The 22,777-nt window shown below is 57.3% G+C and overlaps 1 protein-coding gene and 2 long non-coding RNA genes across 3 annotated transcripts; 2 read left to right on the forward strand and 1 right to left on the reverse strand.

Annotated features, from left to right (window-relative positions):
* Positions 1–3,462: 3,462 nt before the first annotated feature.
* Positions 3,463–6,895, reverse strand: LOC147373389 (uncharacterized). Its single transcript, XR_015163081.1, has 3 exons — positions 6,709–6,895; positions 4,221–4,307; positions 3,463–3,565 (listed from the first exon to the last, which is right to left on the reverse strand). It is a non-coding gene; the product is annotated as an uncharacterized LOC147373389 (long non-coding RNA).
* Positions 5,058–20,860, forward strand: LOC147373390 (protein canopy homolog 1-like). The gene is made up of 2 exons (XM_086398140.1): positions 5,058–5,323; positions 20,608–20,860. Exons 1-2 carry the CDS (start codon positions 5,221–5,223, stop codon positions 20,751–20,753), a joined length of 249 nt encoding a protein of 82 aa, XP_086254266.1. The 5' UTR covers positions 5,058–5,220; the 3' UTR covers positions 20,754–20,860.
* Positions 7,015–9,695, forward strand: LOC147373391 (uncharacterized). Its single transcript, XR_015163074.1, has 2 exons — positions 7,015–7,359; positions 8,551–9,695. It is a non-coding gene; the product is annotated as an uncharacterized LOC147373391 (long non-coding RNA).
* Positions 20,861–22,777: the final 1,917 nt, after the last annotated feature.

Raw genomic sequence — 22,777 nt, forward strand, 5'->3', positions numbered from 1 at the left:
AGACACACAGGGTGAGGTCTGTATGGGTCTCGAAGACAGAGCTCTGGGCCCTTTCCTGGTGGAACCGGGGCATCACCGCTCTCCTGCAATCGGCCGGGAAGCACCACTGAGCCTCAGTGTCCAAAGATATCCTTAGCCTTTCAATGCGCAGCGGGACTGATGACACGCTGGCTCCACCCTGAGCTTCGCCTCCAGCCCCCTCCCCTCCCCCAGGACGGAGGAGGAGCACCTAGCTCCAAGCCCCACCCTCTACTCAGTCTAACCAATCGGGTGGCTGGTCTTCGAAACACCAGCCCCATCCCGAAACTCTGAGTCACGTGATTGGCATACCCTCTCAGGGCCCGCCTAGTATCACAAACACACTCCTGTCACTCAGGAAATCCTGGTCTTTATTACTTGATTCTCCAGCCACCAGTTCTCCAACCCAGAGGAGGAGGATATTCAGAGTTATCTTAGATTCCATCCAGAAATACTGCATTTTTTCCCAAGGGTAGCTTACTACCTTACATACATGGTTTGGAATGTTTTTGTAAATGTAATGACTTCATACGTGAGTCGTTTTGCATCTGTGCACGTGCACGCGTGGCCCAAACTCCTGGACTTGGAATCACTGGGCTCCCACCACGTGTGTGCACTTGTGATCTGTGTCACTGTTCTGACACTAGCGGATGCCTTCTGTTGCGTCCTATATGCTTCTTCTCCACCAGCACAAGGTCTCATCTCACCAGTACCAACTCAGCCTTTTTACTCTGCTCATCTTCTTTTTTTAAATGAGATGTTTATTTACCTATTTGGCTGCACAGGAGTCTCAGTTGTGGCCTGGCAGATCTTCACTGCGGCGTGTGGGACCTGGTTCCCTGACCAGGGACTGAACCGGGGCCCCCTGCTTCGTGAGGGTGGCGTCTTAGCCCCAGGACCACCAGGTAAGTCCCTGTTTTGCTCATCTTTTGTTCAAATTCTTACTCAGTTTTCAATTAGGTGGTTAGATTTAATTTTCTGGTTTTGCTTTTAATAGCCTTTATTTTTCAGAGCGATTTTAGGTTCACAGCAAAACCGAGCATCATGACAAAGATTTCCTGTATTCCCTCTGCCCCCAGATGCAGTCACCCTCCTCTATCAGCACCCACATTCACTATCTCATGTGTCTGGTTTACCGTTACGGCTGATGAACACACATCACATGTGATCACGGTCCAGAGTCCACCGCTCCCATTGAGGTTCACTCCTGCTCGGTACACGCCACGGGTTTGGACAGGTGTGCAGTGACATCATTACAGCATCACCCAGAACCATTTTGTGGCCCTAAAAATCTTCTGCTTTCTGCCGATTGATTTTATTTTATTCTTTTTTGGCCGCACCATGTGACTTTTGGGCCTTCGTTGCCCATCAGGAAAGAAACCCACACCCCCTGCAGTGGAAGGACAGAGTCTCAACCTCTGGGCGGCCAGAGAAGTCCTGATTTCAATTTTTCCATGGTTACAGGGGTGCTTGCTCTCTTCTATGATTTGAGGTGCGGTAATGGTTAGAAAGGCTTGCCTCACTCTACAAGTGTATAATAAATACTCTCCTGTAATTTATTCTAGTATCTTTATGGTTTCTTTTCTTTTTTTTTGCTATTTATTTATTTAGCTGTGCCGGGTCTTTGTTGTGGGATGTGGGATCTAACTCCCTGACCAGGGAATCAAACCCAGGCCCCTTGCGTTGGGAGTGTGGCGTCTTAGCCACCAGACCACCAGGGAAGCCCCTGTGGTTTCCTTTCTTAATCCGTCAGGACCAGCCCCTCTGTGATGTACATCCCAAGACGATTCACTGGACCGTCTCTGACTGGAAACACCACCTTCCTGGGCCCCTCAGGCTGGCCTGTGGAACGCTCCTCCTGGCCACGTGCGAAGCCCAGGCAGTGGTCCGAGGGGCGCAGGCGACCCTGCAGGACTCTGTGCAGCTGGGCGGCCGGAAGGTTGCACCTCAGAGTGCGGGGGGAAGGTGGCAAGGAGCAGCCTGATCCAGAAATATTTGGGAGACAAAATCAAAGGAGTTAATAACAAATCAGATCTGGGGCCTAGGGGAGCGGTGGGGGTGAGGGACGACTTCCTGGGGCCGGAGTGTGTGGGTGCTGGGATGCAGGTACGAGGAAGCTGGGTCTCCACTACAGATCCAGGCCCCTGCGGCTGAGGCCAGGTCGCACAGGGCCTGGGGGCTCTCTCCCCTTCTCTGGCTCCTCTGCCCTCCACGGGCTTATGCAGGGCCTGGCCCCAGACCCTGTCCTCCTCTCTTCCTACAGGTTCCCCAGCCTCAGCTCTCCCTCCCAAGACTGCACGGACCCCGTCCAGCTTACTGACAGGTTGTTCTAGGATGGGGTGCCCCCCTTTTCCGAACAGCTGGGCCCAGGGGCCCGGGGTCCTTGGAGTTGCCACTTCTGCATGGGGGACCAAGGAGCTTCCCTAGAGGGAGGGGGGAAATCACCTCTCTGCTCTTTCAGTTACGGATTTCATTCCGCTTTCTACCAACTTATTCTAAAAGTTACAATGGCTTAAACCTTCTGGAAATGAACTTTTCTCTTATATTAAGAGAAGGCCCAAAGTCAGCAGTTATGGGCTGGTGTGGAAGCTGCACAAGGGCGTCAGGATCCAAACTCCTGGGGTCTTGGTCTGCCTCTGCTCTCTGCTTCTCCACCTCGAGCCTGCCTCAGGGTCCAGGAAGCCTGCAGGAGTTCCCGCCATCAGATCCACATTCCAAAGAAGAAGCAAGAAGAACAAAGGAAAGGCCAAGGGTGCTGTCTTCCTGCTTTTGAGTTTTTCAGAAGTCCTGCTTCTCCCCAAGTCCTGCTTACGTCTCACTGGCCAGAAATCAGTCCAGCGTCCATACCTAGGAGCAGTGGAGCTGGGAACTGGAATCTCTAAGCTGGGCACACTGCTGCTCCGTTTAAAGGTTAAGTCAACGTCCTATGAATGCAAACAATGCATGTGAGCAAATGGCTGAATCTCCCTTAGGTGATACCGTGGGAGGGAAAGGTGATTATCAGTTCAGTTCAGTTGCTCAGTCATGTCTGACTCTGTGAGCCCATGGAGTGCAGTATACCAGGCTTCCCTGTCCATCACCAACTCCAGGGGCTTGCTCAAACTCATGTCCATTGACTCGATGATGCCATCCAACCATCTCATCCTGTCAACCCCTTTTCCTCCCGCCTTCAATCTTTCCCAGCATCAGGGTCTTTTCAAATGAGTCAGCTTTTCACATCAGGTAGCCAAAGTATTGGAGTTTCAGCTTCAGCATCAGTCCTTCCAATGAATATTCAGGACTGATTTCCTTTAGGATGGACTGGTTGGATCTCCTTGCAGTTCAAGGGACTCTCAAGAGACTTCTCCAACACCACCATTCAGAAGCATGAATTCCTCGGTGCTCCTCCGAAGGTGAATATAATACGAGGCTATTGTTTATCCGAACCAAGGCCCATTCCTTGGACCCAGATGACCTGGCACAGCTGGGGGCCAAGTGATGGGCAGCAGGGTCACAAGGTGACTGGATCCTTTGGGGGACAGGCAGGAAGCGGAGCCACAAAGACACCCTGTGAGGGAAACGGAAGCCGGGGTTCTTGCTATCAGAGAAGGGGTTTACTAAAGCCGCAAAGGGAGAAGGTTACAAAGAACCTGAGGGGCTGGACTGGGTTGGAGATATGGGATCAACTCATCCATCTTGATGTAGCCATGGAGATGTGTGTGCATTGGGGTGAGTGTGTCTGTACGTGTGCATGCTAAGTCGCTTCAATCGTGTCTGATTCTTTGCTACCCTATGGACTGTAGCCCACCAGGCTTCTCTATCCTTGGGATTCTCCAGGCAAGAATACTGGAGTGGGTTGCTGCCCTGCTCCAGGGGATCTTCCCAACCCAGGGATTGAACCCGTGTCTCTTACATCTCCTCTATTGGCAGGCAGGTTCTTTACCACTAGCACCACTTGGGTGTATAGCGGTGTGTACATAAATCTCATCTTTGTCCCAGAGAGCCTGGGGGCAGTGACACCCCAGTAGCAATAAACAGTGAGTACCTCGAACTTGGTCTCCAAAAACATCTTCTCCACTAAAGGGTGCCAGGCTCCCTAGAGGAATGGCAAATCCGCGAGGGGACAGTGTAGCTCCTCCCCCGCCCCTTCCCTTCACCCTTCTTTTTTCTTTCTTTCCTCTTTCCCACTCCCCCCATTCCCCTGAAATAGCCCCCAACTTCACCTTCAATGGCCCAGCATCCTAGAGACCAGGTGCTCAGAAGCGCACTACAGAGCTGGCATTTTCTGCTTGCTCAGAGAAAGCAGGAATCTGGGGAATATGGAGGAAATTATTCAGATTACTTGGAGGAAATTAAAAAGCATTTCCCTCATTGAACCAAGGCGCCATCCTTCTTTCTCCGCCACAGTCTGCCCGAAGCCTGCAGCTGGGAGTTGGGTGACTGAGGGCAGGGTGTGTCTGGGGCCCGGGTCCCGCGGGCCCACACCTGGCCACTTTTCCTATGGGGTTTGCATGAGACTCATTTGCAAAAAAAAAAGGATTCCCTGCTGATGTTTAAGGCAGTTCCTGTTTAAATGTAAATGTGATGCTTAATTCATCCATCCCTTTCAGGCCTGTGGGATGTGTGGGGACAAGGTGGGAAGCAAAGGGATTGATGGAGGGGACCAGGGGGAGAGGGCTGGGGGGGGGAGGGTAGGACCAGTGTTCCCATCTGGGAAGGTCTGGGACACTCCCAGGGAATGCCCAGGAGGACATTCCTTTCGCCCGTTGGAGCAGTGTTGGGAGCAAGGCCCTCAGGGGGCAATTGACCCGGGGCACCTCACATCTTCGCTGCAGGGTGAGGGTCTGCACGCACGGGGTTTGAGCGCAGGTGGCCTGGCTCACGGGGCCTCCTGACCAGGGCTGGGGTGAGGGGACCTGGAGAGGGCGTGGGGACCCAGGGCTGGGACACAGGCACGCAGGTGTGGGGGGAATCTGGGAAGGAGGTGGGACTCCTGGGCCGGGACAGGGGCTGGGGTGGGGTTGGAGGCTAGGGCAGGGCTGGGGTGGGGCGGGGTGGTGGCCCGCCCGGCAGAGGAGACGGCTGTGCGCACTGGAATGCGGGCACAGGTGCGGCGCCGAGGGCAGGGCTGGTCTCCCGAGCGACCAGGGCGGCCAGGCATCCGCTGGGTCTCCCGGCGGGACACCCACAGGCTGGCCGGTGCGGAGAGGAGGTGGCGCAGGCATGGCGCGCTCACTGCGGCCCGTGGCCCTGCTGGCCCTGCTGGCCCTGCTGGCGGGGCTGCCGGCGGCCAGGGACCCCCAGGAACCGGACGTGTTCTGTGGAGGTGAGTGTAGGGGTGTGGCGCAGGCTGGGCGTCCCCGCGGCTGGACAGCCCGCCTTCCCTGTCCCCCGGCACCCCAACAGGAAGCTCTCTGCGGTTCCCACTGAGCCCCCGCTCTGGGCCCGGGTCCAGAGGTTATGGCAGCAGCTATGGAGCCTCTTCCAGCTCCGCCCTGAGCCTGGGTGCCCAGTTCCCATCTCTGGGCTTCATTTGGGGGCGGTCTGGGGTGTCTGCAAAGAGATCCAACCAGTCCATCCTAAAGGAAATCAGTCCTGAATATTCATTGGAGGGACTGATGCTGAAGCTGAAACTCCAATACTTTGGCCACCTGATACGAAGAACTGACTTATTTGAAAAGACCCTGATGCTGGGAAAGATTGAAGGTGGGAGGAGAAGGGGACAACGGAGGATGAGATGGTTGGATGGCATCACCGACTTGATGGACATGAGTTTGAGTAAGCTCTGGGAGTGGTGATGGGCAGGGAGGCCTGGCGTGCTGCGGTTCATGGGGTCGCAGTCAGACATGACTGAGCGACTTTACTGAACTTGGGGTGTCGGCTCAGCTGTGGGGTCACGCTGGCACATGGGACCTGGGGCACTTTAGTGACATCTCTCCTGGGGTGACGAGTTAGTTACAGCTGATGTGAATACTTGCGCACCCAGGCTTTTGGCTGTAAGCTTGCGCTTTGGACTGTAGAACCTGCAGGTGGGTTTAGTCTTTTTAGGGTGGTCCTTCAGTCACAGCGAGGGGCGGGGCGTCATTTAGGGCGGTCCTTCAGTCTCAGCGAGGGGTGGGGCGTCATTTAGGGCGGTCCTTCAGTCTCAGCGAGGGGCGGGGCGTCATTTAGGGCGGTCCTTCAGTCACAGCGAGGGGCGGGGCGTCATTAATGAGAATCGGGGATCTGGGGAGGAGCACGTAGGCTTTGACTGGCCATCTCAGTGGGGACGAGACTGTGGAACCGGGAGGCCACTTGTGCCAGCAGAAACGTCTGTTGGCTCTGGTCAAGCCAGAGCCCCTCTCTGCTGTTTGCTTCTGCGCAGACCCATCACATGGCTCCTGGTCTCTGGGTGGAGGAGGCAGCCACGCCTGTCCCGGCAGTTAGAATGCAGTCACTGACCTGTGCCGGCTTCCCTGGCTGGGCTCCTGGACGGGGTCGGGGTGGGGGACGGGAGGAGGGAGTCCCTTAGGGCCAGGGCCTGGGGACAGGGTGCAGAGAGACAGGTAGGGTGGAGCCGTAGAGCCCACGGTGGAGAAGGGACCTCAAGCTGGGGGCCAAGGAGGGAGATGGGAGAGGGCGGTGCCCCCGAGGCCTGGGGGCAGGGGATCTGCTGAGAATCCCCAAGGACTCTCTGAGGTCCCCGGATCCTCAGAGCTGGGCCCCACCCACCTCCGGCTCTCATTGCATGCTGAGTTCTTTCAGTCGTGTCCAACTCTTTGTGACTCCATGGACTGTAGCCCGCCAGACCCCTCCGTCCATGGGATTCTCCAGGCAAGAATACTGGAGTGGGCTACCATTTCCTTCTCCAGGAGATCTTCCCAACCCAGGGATTGAACCCACGTTTCTTACGTCTCCTGCATTGGCAGGTGGGTTCTTTACCACTAGCACCACCTGGGAAACCCTAATGTAGAGAACATGCAGACAATTGGGTGTGCCTGTGTTCCAATAAAGCTTTATTTATAACACCAAGCAGAGGGCCAGGTCTGGCCCATGGGCTCCAGTCACCCAGCCCTGCTCAGGACAGGCTCCAGGCCCACAAAGGACTGAATCTCACGGCCGCCTCCACACAGCCTCTCTGTTCACCTCTTCAGGTCCCTCCCACTCCTTTGTTTTGGTGGGAACTCAACCTAAGACAGGTAGATCGAATTATCGCCCACATTTGACAGACGAGGCAACTAGCAAAGCTGAAGTTCTTCCGAGGTCATTCAGCCGGTGAGGGGCAGTGCCAGGCCCATCCACGGAGCTGGGTTCTGCAGTCTGGATCCCCCTGTGCTGTCTTGTGTCTCTGAATGATTCCAGAACCAGTGAACACTTGTACCTGTGAGCATCTCCAGGGGCCTTGGAGAGAGGTTGTGAACCCTTAGAGGAGAACCTGTAGAAAAAACAAGGCCAAGTATGAGGAGAAGGGAAGGGATGCCCACGACGGAATTCAGAGGACGATTCACGCCCCATCCCCGACTCCCATGGCAGCGTGGGCCCTTCTGCCCTCTGCCCCCCTGCCCTCTGTCCTCCTGGCTTTCTCCCCGCTCCTCTTGGGCTCCTCTGTGGCCCCCCTCCCATGTCTGAATGCTGGAGCTCAGGCCTGCCCCGCGGTGACCCCTTGGTTCCCCACCACCCTCGTCCAGGACCTTAGTTACATCCTCCCCTCCCGGTGTCCCTGGAAGCACAAGCCCGGCCCCTCTCTACCCCCGAAAGCATCTGAAGCCTCGGCTGTGGCTCTGAGATTGGCTGATGTGACTTTACTGCACTGGACAGCGAGGCTCATGTGTGTGTGTGTGTCTGTGTGTCTGTGTGTCTCTGTGTGTCTCTGTGTATATGGTGTATGTGTATGTATGTGTATATATGTCTGTGTGTGTATGTGTGTATATGTGTCTCTCTATGTGAGTTTGTGTATGTATGTGTGTATTTGTCTGTATACGTGTTTATGTGTGTGTATGTGTGCATGCAAAGAGTTGACACATTGGAAAAGACTCTGATGCTGGGAGGGATTGGGGGCAGGAGGAGAAGGGGACGACCGAGGATGAGATGGCTGGATGGCATCACCGACTCGATGGACGTGAGTCTGAGTGAACTCCGGGAGTTGGTGATGGACAGGGAGGCCTGGCGTGCTGCGATTCATGGGGTCGCAAAGAGTCAGACACGACTGAGCGACTGATCTGATCTGATCTGATCTGATGTGTGCATCTGTGTCTGTGTATATGTGTGTATACATACATGTGTCTGTGTATGTGTTTGTGTGTATGTGTATATGTGTCTATGTGTCTGTGTGTGTATATGTGCTTGTGTGTATGTGTGTGTGTTTAAATATTTGATGCTTAAGTTTGGCTGCAAAGTCCTAACCCCTGAATGTCAGGCCACTTCTGTGAGCTTGGGGAGCTTGACCCAAACATCTGTCCACCCTGGATGGTTAGGCAGCCACTTTTGAAGTCTGGCCCTTAGGACAAAAGGCAAACACCCAGCTGGCCCCAGGGTTGGTGGGGGTCAGGCGCTGAGGGCCTCTGTCTGTGGCAGCCTGAGTTGCAGGACTCAAGACCACCCTGCTGAGTGGACCCTACCAGGGCGTCGCCTCCGAAACGGACCTCACCCTGCGCAGCCACGCCTGCCCAACCCCCTGAGTGTCTCCACCTTCCACTTGGCTGAGGAGCAGAGGACCAGGCTCCACCTTTGACTCCTTCCTCTGCTGCCCGCCCGAGGCTTGCCTGACGATTCTCCTCCAAGGCCGTGCGGAGCTGTCCACTCCTTGCAGGCCAGGGAAGCCACCGGCACCCAGGCCTCATTTATTCCCAACTGGCCCCCACTTCTCCGCACAAAGCCAGTGTCTATTCTGTTTTAGTACCGTTTCCCCCCAGTTTTTGGCCATGCCTCGAGGCATGTGGGACGGAAGCTGTGCTCCTTGCACTGGAAACTCAGCCTCCTAACCTCTGTACCCCCAGGGCAGTCTCTCCTGTTGTAGGAGTTGTTCCGTCCTCCACTCTCACCGACCCTTTGATCTGTTGGGCTCATTTGGAGAGGAGATAAAGATGGAGCAGGTGGGGAGACCCCTGGCGGGTGTGGGGCTGCCCTGGCCCAGCTGTGCAAGCGTTGGTGTGGAGTGTCTGGTCCTGACCCCCTCCACCATCACCCGCTATTCTTGGGGCACCTGTAACATGGAGGCGATCTCCAGTTCCCGTCCTCTTGTGCTTCGACCTGCGGACTGAGCAGGTTTCCCTCTCCTGGCCCTCCTCCTCTGCGCCCCCTCGCTTTCCGGAGGGGAGGCCCTCTGTCCTCCACAGCTCTTCGCAGACCTTCATGCGTGGGTGTCAGCCGTCAGCGGGCAGCGCCACACAGGCTATTGATTTAGTGACAAGCATTGCTCCTCGGGATTGATCTAATGTTTCCATTACACTAAAAATGCTTTAACAAGTTCATTGGGAATTAGGTGATGGCAAAGAGCTGCTCGGTTCCTGGCATGTCCCCTGGAGGAGGGGGCTTGTAGGGGACCTTGGGGGCCGAAAGCCACCACCCTCTGGTCAGCCTGGTGCAGCCCTCGGGGTCCCCACAGGCCTGCTGGGAAAGGCTCAGTGTGGCTCACTCGGGGCTTCCCTGAGACCGTGTCCCTGGGGCCCTGATTCTTTCTCCATCACCACCCCACCCTACCCCACTCCCCGGGCCCTGATGGTCCGCATCTTTGAGAGGCCTCAGCTCCTCTGAGAGGGGAGGTCTGCGTGTTCCACCAGGCTTCCTGTCCTTCCTGCTTATGTTTTCCCCATTGCTGACCTCAGTTTGACCCCTGGCTGCTTCCTCGTCCCAAGGCCACATGCCTCAGGTGCCCACAGGTAGCTGGGTGACACCACTGGGGGATGTTCAGAGCAGTGACGGGGCCGAGTGTCCGAGCGGGCAGTGCTCAGAGCCACGGTCTCTGGCGGGGGTGCTGTCCAGGGTGCTGAGACTGCGCCCTGGCCGTGGGGTCCTGCTCCCCGATGGCAGAGCCGCCCCCACCTGCGCCCAGCCTCGGTGCCCACCTCCTCCCGAGCCCACGTCCCCAGCCTGGCACGGAGGGCTGGCCTGTTCTGGACCCCGTTCCGAGGCAGCGGTCAGCTCCTTGGTCACTCAGGGCCCCGGGCCAGGACTGCTGCGTAATTCACGAGGTGTGGGAGAAAGGCTGATGCAGAGCCACTGTTCACAAGCCAGGGCTTCAAGGCAGCCGCAGAGCCGACAGCGTGGGCAGCCCCGGCCCGTCCGTCTGTCTCAGGAGACCTGCAGAGTCTCAGACAGGGACGGCCTGTGCGTCTGGACTCTCAGGGACCACCTGCCCCCAGGCCCTACTGATACGCTGCTTCTCACATCCCTTATGATTTGCACTGGGGTCCCCTCTAGTGGGCATCCCGAAACCAGCCCCAGAGGCCCATGCCGGCCGAACCCCAGGGAGCCCGGGTGTGGGTGAGGTCCCTTTCCCGGGGGGGATGGGTGGGTGATGTCCCGTGTGGCAGGCAGTCAGGACAGGACAGGCCGTGCTGGGTAACAACCACTCCCAGTGCTTCCCATCGTGAGGCGCTTCTCCCTGCACTGTGGGCCGCCTGGCCGTCTGGCAGTTGTCACAGGTGAGGGCGGAGAGCCCCGGAGGGCCCTGGCCAGCACGCAGATGCCGCAATTCAGCCGTGACTCACACTTGGCTCCACCCGAAGCCAGGGTAGGAAGCCAGGGGAGGCTGAGCCCCACTTGCAGCGTGCCTGGGAAAGGAGCAGCCAGAACTGTTCACTGAGCGCTGTTGCTAATGCCGTGTTTCTGAAACTGAGCCAGGCCTGAGCACAGGTCCCTGATGCCACGGTGGTTCACAACAGTGCCATGGACATCACCCCGGGCCCACCCTCCTTTATTTAAAGCATCTGACACCACCGTGGGGTCTTTCTTCACGTGCACTTTCCCTGTGCTGTTATATAACTTACTTGATCTGGAAAACAAAACACCCACGCCAGCATCTAGCATCCACCCCCAGCGTCCAAATTCTAAATTCTTCTTTGATTTGTGTGTACACTGTCAGCCAGCTACTGCTGCATAACAAACAAGTCTTAGTGGCGTTTTTCCCTCCAAGTCTGCTGGTTGATGGGGGCCAACTGCCTAGTCCTTTGTAGTTCAGATGGTAAAGAATCTGCCTGCAGTGCAAGAGACCCAGATTTGATCCCTGGATTGGGAAGATCCCCTGGGGAAGGGAATGGCTACCCACTCCAGTATTTTTGCCTGGAGAGTTCCATGGACAGAGGAGCCTGCTGGGCTGCAGTCCATGGGGCGCGAAGAGTCAGACACGACTGAGCGACTAACTCAGGTGTGTGGGCTCGGCAGGCAGCTTTCCCGGGTAATGTCAGTCCAGGTCGGTCCCATATGTGACTTCTCCTCCTCCGACTGGGGCTGGGAGGGACGTGCTCTTCTCTGGCCAGTTTACGGCGGCAAGAGGACCAGTGGAGCTGTGAGATGCCCCCGGAAGCCTGGGCTCGGACCTGGCAGGTTGTCACTTCCACCTCAGTCCCCTGGAGTCAGATGGCTGACCCAATGCCCCACGTGGGCAGAGAAGAACTGCAAGGTTATGTTGCAGAGCCAGGGTCCCCGTCAGAGTGGGGTCTTCTCCCCCATCCTTCTGTAGATGGGTGTGCGTCTGCAGAGGGAGTCAAGCCTCTGCTCGCTCAGGGTGGTTTATATCGCTGCTCCGGAAACAACGGCTTCTTAACCAGCCAGGTAACTGTGGCTTCACCACCGAGTGGGGTCACCTGATGAGATCCACCCCCCACACCCACCTCCCTCTGGGAGCCAGCCCACCCCCACCCACAGGCAGGAGAACTGTGGTCTTGTTGGAATCGACCTGAGTGTCCTTGGGTGCTTTATCGGGAAGTCAGTTTCCTTCTGGGGAGAGCAGGTGTCTGCATCCTCTGCAGGAGGCAGGCGTCCTTCTGGCAGGAACCGAGGAGCCCCTGGTGATGGGAGCACATCCACCCAGGCTGGGCTCTCGAGCACCCAGGATGACCCAGCCGGGGCGTGTCTTCATCAGCTCATTAGAACTCAGGAGAGTTTTGCATTTGAACTTCTTTCTACAACCAAACCTTTTATGATGGAGATTTCAGGGGCCGCGGCAGTCTCTACGGAGCCCTCCCAGATGACCTGGCTCCTGTGAGCACTCTCGCACTGTACTTGGATGGCCCCACCTGCCCGCTCTTGCCCTCGCTGGCTTGGTTTACCATCTCTCCACACAGAGGGCATTTGGGTGGGACCATGGTGGGTTCTGGAGATGCAACTGCTTTTGAATCTCTGCCCTGCGGTCCGGTGTGTGACCCGAAGTAAATTGCTTACTTGCTCAAGCCTCAGTTTTCTCATCTGTAAAATGGGACGATGACACAGGAGCTGCTCTAGTTTCTGTGGGTTTTCATTGTGATGGTGGGCAGAGGCCTCAGCACAGAGCCTGCATGCAGCGGGCCCCCCAGTGGAAGCCAACACACCTGCGTGTGGTCCCCAGCTCCCCAGACAGGGCTGGATTCAATGCCCTGACGGTCTTTTTTGCTACTGAAGTATCGCTATTGAAGTATCGTTGACTCACTATCCTTAGTTTCTGCTGTACAGCAAAGTGACTCAGTGATACATGTGTGTACATTTTTCGTATTCTTTTCCACTATCACAGGATACTAAGTAGAGTTTCCTGTGTTGTACTGCAGGACCTTGTTGTTTATCCATCCTAGATATAATAGCCTGGGCATGAGCTCGAGCAAGCTCCGGGAGCTGGTGATGGACAGGGAGCCTGGCGTGCTGCGGTCCATGGGGTCACAAAGAGTAGGACACGACTGAGCGACTGAACTGATATCATAGCTTGCATCCCTCACGACCTTTAATCACATCAGGGTGTTTTTAACTGACAGGGACTAGAGGGCCGGAAGTCCCACTCAAATGGCTCTGACTATGCCTTGTGAAAATAGTGACCCACAGCCTGTTTTATGCTTCGCCCAGACTTTTCTTAACATTCCCAAGTCTCAGAGAAATTTTGTTCTCAAGACGCGCAGAATAAAAACTTTCAGAGTAATCAGGTGAGAAGGACCTGAACCAAAGAAAGAGATTATAAGCGAGATTTAAGAGGCATTTGGGTCGGTGACACTTCCGGTCACCTGAACGCTGACCGAGACCCTCGTATTGTTAGCCCCGGAAGTCTTCCAGCGGTGAACCTGCCCACATTTCTCCCAGAGTAAACAGCACCTGCCGGCTGTAATTCTCTCTTCCCCTGGTGACTGAAGCCTGCTGTCCTGAACGTCGGGGAAGATGGAGTGAGATGAGAGGCAAATAGAATTACAGTGAGGCCGGAATGTTCCCTGGAAAACAAGCACTGCCACTGAAAACCCTAAGATTGCTTCTTTCTCTAAAAGGAGTGTGGGAGGAAAAGGCCTGTCCGTTTGGGCTGTGAACAACCAGGGTTTGCCTGTTCAACTAGAAAATATCGTGGGTCAGGTCTGCCTATTCCGCCGTCATCTTTGCGCAGCTTCAGGTTGTTAACATGAATCCTCGCAGCGCCTCTGATTTTAGATCTGGAAAATGTAATTTGGGTTAAAACTCGATGGGGAGTCGCTGGGGCGCTGGGTTGCCGTGGTGACGTGCTGGGGCGGGGAGATGCGTGCAGGAGCCTCTGGGTTGGGCTCTGTCTTTGCACCAGCTGGTGGGCCTCCTCTTTCCAGGCCCCGCCCCCACCTGCTGCCTCCCTGAATCACTGCCCACTACAGAGATGTTCCTGGGGTCCCCGGGCCTGGCGCAGGCTTGCTGGCAGAACTCTGATTTTCTCTACCTACAGAGGGACCGAGAGCCTCTGAGGAGCTAACCCTTTCTAGCTCCAGTGGGTAGATCTCAGTTGGTCTGAGCTAAACATCATCATTTTCGTTCCATGCCAGTGACTGAGTTGGGCCAGGTCACAGGACAGTTCTGGATAATGACAGCGGGAGTCTGCCAGGGGCATCTGGAACTTTCCTTGCAAACAGGAGTTTACAGGCGAGGAAATACTTGTTCGGACTCTAGGTGTCGCATCTGAGGATTGGAAGCTGAGAACCACAGGTGACATCGGATACTTGTGCAGGAAAGTCAAGAGGATGGCAGAGAAGCTGAACCAGAGTCGGGGTATCACCGAGACGCTGAGCTAACCAATCTGGGCATGTCTTTTTATTGGGAGACAAACGTTATTTCCGAATTGCGCTCCCCTAAATTCGTATGTTGAAGCCCTCCCCCTTCTACCTATGAATGTAATTGTATTTGGAAGTAAGGTCTTTTTTAAAATTTTGCTTATTTATTTTGGCTGTGCTGGGTCTCTGTTGCTATGAGGAATTTCTCTAGCTGTGGCGAGTGGAGGCTACTCTCTAGCTGCGTGTGGGGCTTCTCACTGCCGTGGCTTCTCTCGTTGCGGAGCACGGGCTCTAGGCGCTCAGGCTCCAGGAGTTGCAGCAGGCGGGCTCAGTAGTTGTGGCACTTGGGCTTCATCGCTCCGCGGCATATAGGTCCTTCCTGGACCTGGGATTGAACTGGTGTCCCCTGCACTGCAAGACGGACTCTTCACCACTGGACCACCAGGGAAGCCCGACGTTCCTCTTATAAGAGACTGGTCAAGTTGGATTATGAGTTACTGCACGGCTGTTAGCATAGCAGACGCCGTCTTGGGCCCATACGCTCCCACGTCCTTCTGCTGACCCCACCAGGACTGTACTCTGCAGTACAGCTCCTCTCTGTCATCAGGGGCTTTGTGGTGGACAGGGACTGTGTAGCCATCATCAGGTCCAGGTGGCCTCAGGCTCTCTTAGCCTCCAGACAATCATGTAGACCGATGACGCGTTCCGGCAGCACCGAGACTAGTGACCCATTCACAGACCTGCCCAGCCTGTGGCCTCCTCACAAGCCCCACTCCTCTCATGCACTCCTGCTCAGGCATGTAGACGGGCTTCTTTTTCCACTGTCCCTCAGACGCACTGTGACCTCACGCTGGCGTTTAGCATCTGCTGGTCCCTCTCCCAAGGAGTCTGGACACGCCTCACCTGCACCCAGCCGCCTGCACCCGCCCATGCGCAGCCCTCCCACCCTCAGAGGCCTGCCCGTGAACCGACCATCCTCCTGGGGTGGGCAGGAGTGGGTTGGCGGCCTTCAGGTTCCCTGTGCTCGCTTGTGCGCCTGAGTCCTGCAGTGGCCCCCCAGGGAGGGTCTGGGGCCTGGGTGCTGGCTCTTGGCTTCCGCCCATCCCCACGTGACCTCTCAGTCAGCAGTCCTTCTGGGCTCTGAACGGGACGATCAGACATTCCAAGAGGGCAAAGGTGAACGTTTCCATGCCCCTTGAGGCCCGGCCCTGCACACATCACTCCCTTCATTGCTATTGGGCAGCCCAGCAGTGTGGGAAGATGGAAGGACATCAAAATTCATCCTTTCGTAATCTCGGAACATCTCAGAGCACGTGAGGCTCTCCTTTCTGGAGCTGACCCATACTCCTCTGTCCTCTGCAAACCCTGAGTGGTTGTGGTCAGGACGGTGGTCTTCTCTTATCTCCCATTGTAACTCCTGCATTGGTACAGTGCCCAGAAGAGGGAAAGGGCTTTAATATTTCTTGAATGATCAGATGAATGAGACACAATGATGTCTCCAGGTTCATTTAAAAAGCAGCTATTTTGCTAATGAGGATCCTTTGTGAGGCTAAATCATCCCCCCTTTAAACACCTGAAACGACTTGACAGGAGCGGGTAGGAGAGTTAAGGAGATTCCGGTGCATCTTCTCCGTGGGATATTATACGCAGCTTTTATAACAGTCACCGCTGCGCAGCACGTGGAGAATATACTGATGGTAGAGAACCGATTGAGAAAAGTGGGCCATGGAAGACACGACTGTTGCGTCATTCTGTTGCTCAAATGCTGACACATCGTTCCCCGCCGACACAGCTGCTCCCGCCGGGGGAAACGCCCGCTCCTGGGAGCTGGTGGTCTCTGTCGGTCCCGCCTGGCCGCTCCTGCTTGTCCTCAGAGCCTGGCTCAAGCGTCGGCGCTCGGGAAGCTCTGAGGTCCAGCCACACGCGTGCTGTGACTCTCCCTGCCCTCGCCCATGCCTTCCTCACGCCATGTCTCTGCACCTGGCACAGCTGAGATGTGGTGCCCAGAGGTGCTAGGGGGCTTAACAGAAGTGCATTTCCTCATGGTTCTGGACACCAGAGGTCTGAAGTCGAGGTGTCGGCAAGGCCGCATTCCTCCCGAAACCTCTGAGGAGGGCCTTTCCCGCCTCTACTGACGTAGAGCTGAGGCTGATGACCATCAGCTTACAGTCCCATAGCCTCAGCCTCTGCGCCTGCCACCCCGAGGCTCTCCATCCGTGTCTCCCTCTGGGCGACGGTCTCTCCTCTCCTTCCCGGACCCCAGTCACCCTAATGACCTCTTCTGAGCTTGACCATCTGCCAAGACCCGGTCTCTAGATAAGGTCACCTCCACTGGTGCTGGGGCCGGGCACAAATCCTGGCAGACACAGCTCTGCCCATGACAGTGGGAGAGGGAGGGGAGGAGGAAGGTGGCTGCAAGATGCAGGCGCCTGAAGCTGAGACTCGCTCCCAAGCCCAGCCAGCTTTCCACGCACCTGGCTGGCACTCACACCTCCCCTGGGGGCTCTGGGCTGCCGGGGTCTCCAGCCTTAGAGGACTCCCGGGGCGCTGTGCTCCTCCAGGCCCCAGCTTAGGGTCACCGGGGCGGCTCGTCTCTGGCCTCTCAGCTCGTTTCCCAACCACCCCTCGAGGAACAGCACCACTCCCCAGCCCGGCACCCACACTTCTGGGGTCTTGTGGACAAAACTTTCAAGAAAGACTTAAGCAACGGCCACCACTTCCACCTGCAGGAGACTGAGCTTTCCTTGACGGGTGGGGTGGGGCGCCACCCTCTTCAGGACAGCCTCGCACCCAGGGGTAAGGGCTCGACTCCCCGGATCAGCTGGGGCTCCACTTAAAGGAGACAGGTAGCTTGGTGGTGGGATGCAGGCAGACCCTGGGCCCCTCTCGGCTCTGTGTCTTAGTATCTGCCCAGGAGAATCTGCTGGTCGCCCACGCTGACACCCGGGACCAAGTGCTGGGGGTGGCTCTGGGGGTTCAGGCGGCCTCGCTCACCCCACTGGTCCAGGCGGGGTGTCTGCAGCCCCCACCCTGCACCGCTGGTTTCTGTGCCCCTTGCTGAGCTCGCTGCCCTCCAGGAAAACGCAAGCGCCTTGAGGGCCTGGCTGGGATCTACTCCCGGGACCCCCCTGTCCCTCGCGTCACCTTGTAGACTGCGAGTCCTCGAACGCGGGTGACTCCTGAGCCTCCAGGGCGTGTGCCCAGCACGGTGCAGGAGTGGGCCATGGGGAGAGGGGTCTGGACTCCCAGGTCACTCGTGCTCTTTTGCCGGAGTGGTGTCAGCACGGGGGCCAGCAGGCTGCGGGCTTCCCGGGCACTGTCCCCACCCACAGGGCTGGGAGGGGGGTGCCCCCAGCCTGCCCTCTGCAGCCCCCAGGGACCATCCCAACAGCTCCGACACCTGCCTCATCTCCTCCCCATTTCCAAATCTCACTCCCAGCAAGAGAGAAGAGGCCAGGAGAGAGGAGGAGGCAGACGGAGGGAGGAGACAGGCGGGCCCAGCGGAGGGGAGGGCTCGCCCTCTGGCAGGCAACGTGACCCGCCAAGCCCCCCAGGAGGCTCCAGGCCCGCCGCCTGCTCTAATAAACTCGAAACTCCAGTGACTTAAGTGAAGATTTCAGATTAACATTTAAATTAATGCCGGACTAGAAATCTGGAGACCCAGGTCGCTAATGTGACTGTGTTAACTTGTTCTGTGACCTGGGGCGAAAATGTGAAATGATCTGTTCTGCTCGAGCCACCCCTTCCCTGCACAGCGTCGGGACGCAGGCCTGGACGACCTCACGCCCTCCAGGGCTGTCCGGGAAGCCTGGCCTTCTGCGTGGGTGCGGCTTACCTCTGCCCCAAGCTGCTCTGCTTGACCGGTGAGTGCGGTCTCTGGAGGCTGGAACTCCAGGCCGCTGGTGCCACAGAAGAGAAGGCAGGGCCAGGGGCGTGGGGACCACAGCAACCCCGCCGTCAACTCTTTCCTCTCCCCGCCTGCCGCGGCGCTTTCCAGACTAGGCCCGAGCTGAAAGGAGCAGGACATTAACAGGACCAATTGCCCAGGGGTAGGCACAGCAGCCAGGTTCACCCCATGGGCTCCACAGAGCCTGGGGCACCCTAGACCTGCCAGATCCTGGAACATCCTGGAACCCGAGTCTGCAGACACAGAGCAGAGAGCCGTGCAGGACTGGGGTCCCGGGAGGGCTGCCAGGTCCAGCTGGGGAGGGGTGTTTGGTCTGCTGAGTGGATGTGGACGCTAGGTGGCTTCTAGGTTATCCACTCCTCTGATGAAGAGAGAACTAAGTGAGGCAGAGTGGGCGAAGCAGGCACCCCAGGGCAGGCTCAGAAGCCCCGGGCTGTGAACAGGGACTCCCTGCCCTCCAAGCGGGCAGCTGTATGAGGAAGGGCTGGGGGCACTGCTGGAGCACGGAGGCCCCCAGTCCCCCGGGCCCTGCTCTGTGGGGCTCCTCAGGCTGGCCTGCTGCGGCCCTCTTGGTGGGGGGACCCATATCGCCCCCTGGAAGCCACCTCCTGGCCCCACGGCCACACCAGCCACTGCCCCTTCGCACTGACCGTTCCCTTCCCTGCGGCCGAGAAACTGGTACCCACTCCCTTCCCCCTCCTGGGAGCAAGGAGTGAAGGGGGTCGGGAGCCTCGAGGACACCCTTCCTCACACCTGTCCGTCCCCAGGGACCCTGAGCCGTCCTCAGCCGCAACAGGCACCTGTGCTTTCTTCCTGAGAGGCCTCCCGGCCAAGGTGCTGGGCCAGCCGCCAGCTGCAAGGCCGGGGGTGTGTGGTCCCCACCCCCGCCGGTGGGCTCGGCAGGTCAGGGACCCCCTGGAGACTCTTTTTTGGGACTGTAATGGACCCAGAAGGGCAGCGCTGAGGCCCCTCACAAAGGAAGGAAGTTGCCGTCCAGGGGGCCAGGAGAGCTGCCCTGAGCGCCCAGGGCTCTGGTCCAGGGCCACAGGAGGGCATCACGGGGCCAGAGGCCTTCAGGAAGTGCTGGGATGCCCAGTTACAAGGCCCCGGAAGCTGGGAAGGAGACATGCGGCTGCAGGCTGGACTTGGAGGAGCAGGCCGTGCCAGGTTCTCCAGGCTTTGGGCAACCACCCGCTGCCCTTCCAGCTCCTGCTGGCTCCATGTACCAACGAGCTATTCTCAGAGGCCTGGGGATGGAGAAAGAGGGGGTGCTGCTCAGGAGGCCGGCACCTCCGTAGTAGGTAATCCTAACGATCAAGGACGGCTCCCACTGCCCAAGGGTCACCCGGTCTGCAGCTGGGCCGGGTGACCCATGGCCTGCCTGCGCACCCCCGCAGACGTGCTGGGCGGCCTGCGGAGAGGGACTGGGGAATGTCGTCCAGTCTCTGTAAGCCTCACCGTGACACAGGGTCACTCTCCAGGCTCCGAGGAGTGTCGAAAGCGTGGCTCACGGCCCAGCACGGGGCAGGCAGGACGTGTCTGTAGCGTCGGCGTCGGTGAGACTGTGGTTGGTTCTTGCTGCCATTGAACCGGGCTGAGCCCACGCCATCCCACTCAGGTGTTACGACCGGGTTGTCGTTCAGTCGCTCAGTCGGGCCCCACTCTTTGTGACCCCATGGATGGCAGCACACAAGGCTTCCCTGTCCTTCACCATCTCCCAAAGTTTGCTCAAACTCAAGTCCATTGAATCGGTGATGCTAACCAGGAAACAGTGCTAAAACCAGGGTTGGCCATGCTGGTGTTCAGATTTGGGAATTTAAAGGTTATGCTGTTCGCCCCCGAAATGCAGTGCTCAAAACAGACAGAAAATGTGCGCGCGCCTCGTTTAACACCAGGCGAGGGGCTGTGAGCAGCCCAGGCTTTGCTGGGCTCCTCCAACATCCATGTCAGAATGGGGGCAAAGACAGCAAGTTCAGAACCAGAGTCCTGTTGAGCAAACGAGGCTGATGTTGGAGGCATCATCACTTCGTTTACTTTTTCTCAGAGAGAATTCTCAGCTGGGCAGCCCTGCCTGAGAAGAGGAGCAGAATCAGCTGTAGAGCCGGGTAGAAAGGTCAGTTTCAGAGGTTCCCTGAGATTTTAAATTCAGCCAAAGCATGTCTTTGGGAGCAGGGCCCCGTTTCGGACAAAATGTTTCCCTTTGCTGAGGCTCCAAGGGTGTAATGACTGTGACCCAGTGGGGCTTAGGGAACTCTGAAGGACTCAGAGCGGAGGTCTCTCTATTCTTTAAAAAAAAAAAGTGTGTTTTACATGAAAACGTAAAACGTATGTGGTTTATGAAAAACACAGGGGGCAAAAGGATAAGCAAAGGAAGCCTCAGTCTGGCTGTCTGAAAACTCTGCGCGTCTCAGCCTGTGCAGAAGCAACCAGAGGACAGGAGCTTGTCCCAGCCCCGGGGACCGTGGGCTCGCATCCCTGCAGCTGGACTGAGGCTCGGGGTGGGGGGCCCTTCCAGGAGTAACACACGCTCCTTGCCTTGTTTAGCATGCAGGGCCCTGATGGACGAAGTGGAGCACGACGTCACCAAGGCTCGGCAGGAGAAGACCAAGGTGGGCTCCTTCCGAATAAATCCTGATGGGACGCAGGAGAGGAGAAAGGTAGCGGAAAAGAAATTATGTCCCCGTGTATAATTGCGGGTGCGGGCAATTACCAGCCATTTATCCAAACAGCAGTTGGTCTTAATCTTCTAACCTTTCTCTTGTTCAGGGTATCAGCTCTAAATTGCTTCTGAGTCCTGGGGGACCCAAAGTAATCTTTAAGCTTGAAATTGAAGTCTCTCTCCCAGCACCTAAATTTTGTGTCTTGTCAAGTCGGAAGGCGTTTCGGCACTATTGTGCATCAGGATACAAATAGCGCTTGCACGGTTCTTGGGCGAGGTCTGCAGGGGACCCAGAGCGGCTGCCGGGGCTGCCTAGGGACCTCAGAGGCTGAGCGCCTCCCCCGGCTCCCCACCCCTGCCGCCAAGATCCGCAGAGGATTCTCCTGGGGGTAAGGATGCGAGACCCGTCTCTGAGACAGACTCAGTCACTTGTCTGAGTGGAAAGATGGATATGCTTCCTTCATGGAGCCCACACGGGAGGGCCCCCACCCCGCCCAGCCCTGCCCCACCCCGCCCCGCCCTGAGTGTCTGATGGCAGGGGTCTGAGGATCCAGGAGGGAGGGGCTAGGTGGGCCCAGGGCAAACCTGGGCTCCTGTCTTCTCCCCCCACCCAGCGCTCAGGTGGTAAGTGCTCGGAAGAGTAAGCGATTTCATAGTCATCCTAAGCAAAACAAGGGCTTCCCTGGTGGCTTAGCTGGTAAAGAATCTGCCTGCAATGCAGGCGACCTAGGTTCAATCCCTGGGTCGGGAAGATCCCCTGGAGGAGGGCGTGGGAACCCAGCTCAGTATTCTTGCCCATGGACAGGGGAGCCTGGTGGGCTACGGTTCACAGGGTCGCAAAGAGTCGGACATGACGGAGCGACTAACACACACAAGTGAAACAAGTCTGGAAAAGGTGTTGCACAATGTCACCCAACGCGCTCAGGGCTGAACAGATCTGGGTTTGGATTTCCTGTTGGTTTGGTGCAGGACTTGAACAAATGACCGAGTTGGGCCGTTGGCTTTTTCCACCTCTTTCTGGAGCACTTGCCCATCAGAGAGCATGAGAGTGGGCTGGTCAAGGCCCAGCAGGGCACTCTGAAGGTTGTCTTTAAGAGACATGTTGGGTCAGGAGCCACCCCAAGAAGGGCAGGGCCTTCCTTCCCGCATCAACCCTTCTCCCATAATTTCACCAAGTAATTCACCAGAATTATTGGATAATTCTGATAACTCAGGTGCTTCCCCAGGAAGGACCATGATGACTTGCATTTCCGTGCACCCACGGCAGCTCCATTCAGGCCGATTCCCTGTGACAAGGTGGCCCCGGCGGTCACAGTGACCTGCAGGGGCGGAGCAGCCCTGGCCCCTCCACCGGCCACACTGTCTCCCACCGTCCAGCAGGGCAGGGAAGGTGTGTGTGCACAGGCCAGTTCGGCCTCTAAAGTAAAGGGAGGGTCACTACGGCAAGAGGTTAGACTGTGGGCTACAGGACCCGTTGCTGGTGCATCTGGGCCAGGACAGAGGAAGGAGTCTTTCTCTCAAGAGCGACCCAGGGGACCTGGAAGGTCCCGGAGGAGGTGGCGGGGTGGGGATCTTGGGGAGCTGGCAGCTGTTGATCGAGAACCCCGCCATGCCAGCCTTTCAGTGACTTCCTGTCCTGACAGCGACCTGCAGAATAAACCTGCTTTCTGATGAGAACACGCAAAGCAGCTCAGCGGTGTCCCAGGGTCCCGCAGGACAGTGGGCCCTGCTCCCTACAAGCTCTCCCACTGCATCCCTGGGGGTTTTCCCTGGGGTCCGTGCGGAGTGCCCCGAGCTCCCACGTGGACTCACCTCCAGCAGCAACAGGCCTGCTCGCCCCACTTGGTTCTGCTCTGAAACGATCCACTTGAAACCACATTTTCAAAGTCGCCACAAACTGTCTGCTGAGCCCTGAGAGCCGCCATTCTGCCGCGTCCATCCCTCGGGTCAGGGTGAGCTCAGAGTCCCGGCAACTGCGAGCCCGGCTGTCCTGGGGCATGTTCAGTGGTCGTGGGGAGAGGTCCCCCTCAACTCCGGCCCTTGGCGTTGGAGCCG

The sequence above is a fragment of the Bos grunniens genome, chromosome 4 (genome assembly GCF_055505025.1).
Source record: "Bos grunniens cultivar Pamir isolate PY7600 chromosome 4, Bosgru_T2T1.0, whole genome shotgun sequence".
Taxonomy (NCBI): domain Eukaryota; kingdom Metazoa; phylum Chordata; class Mammalia; order Artiodactyla; family Bovidae; genus Bos; species Bos grunniens.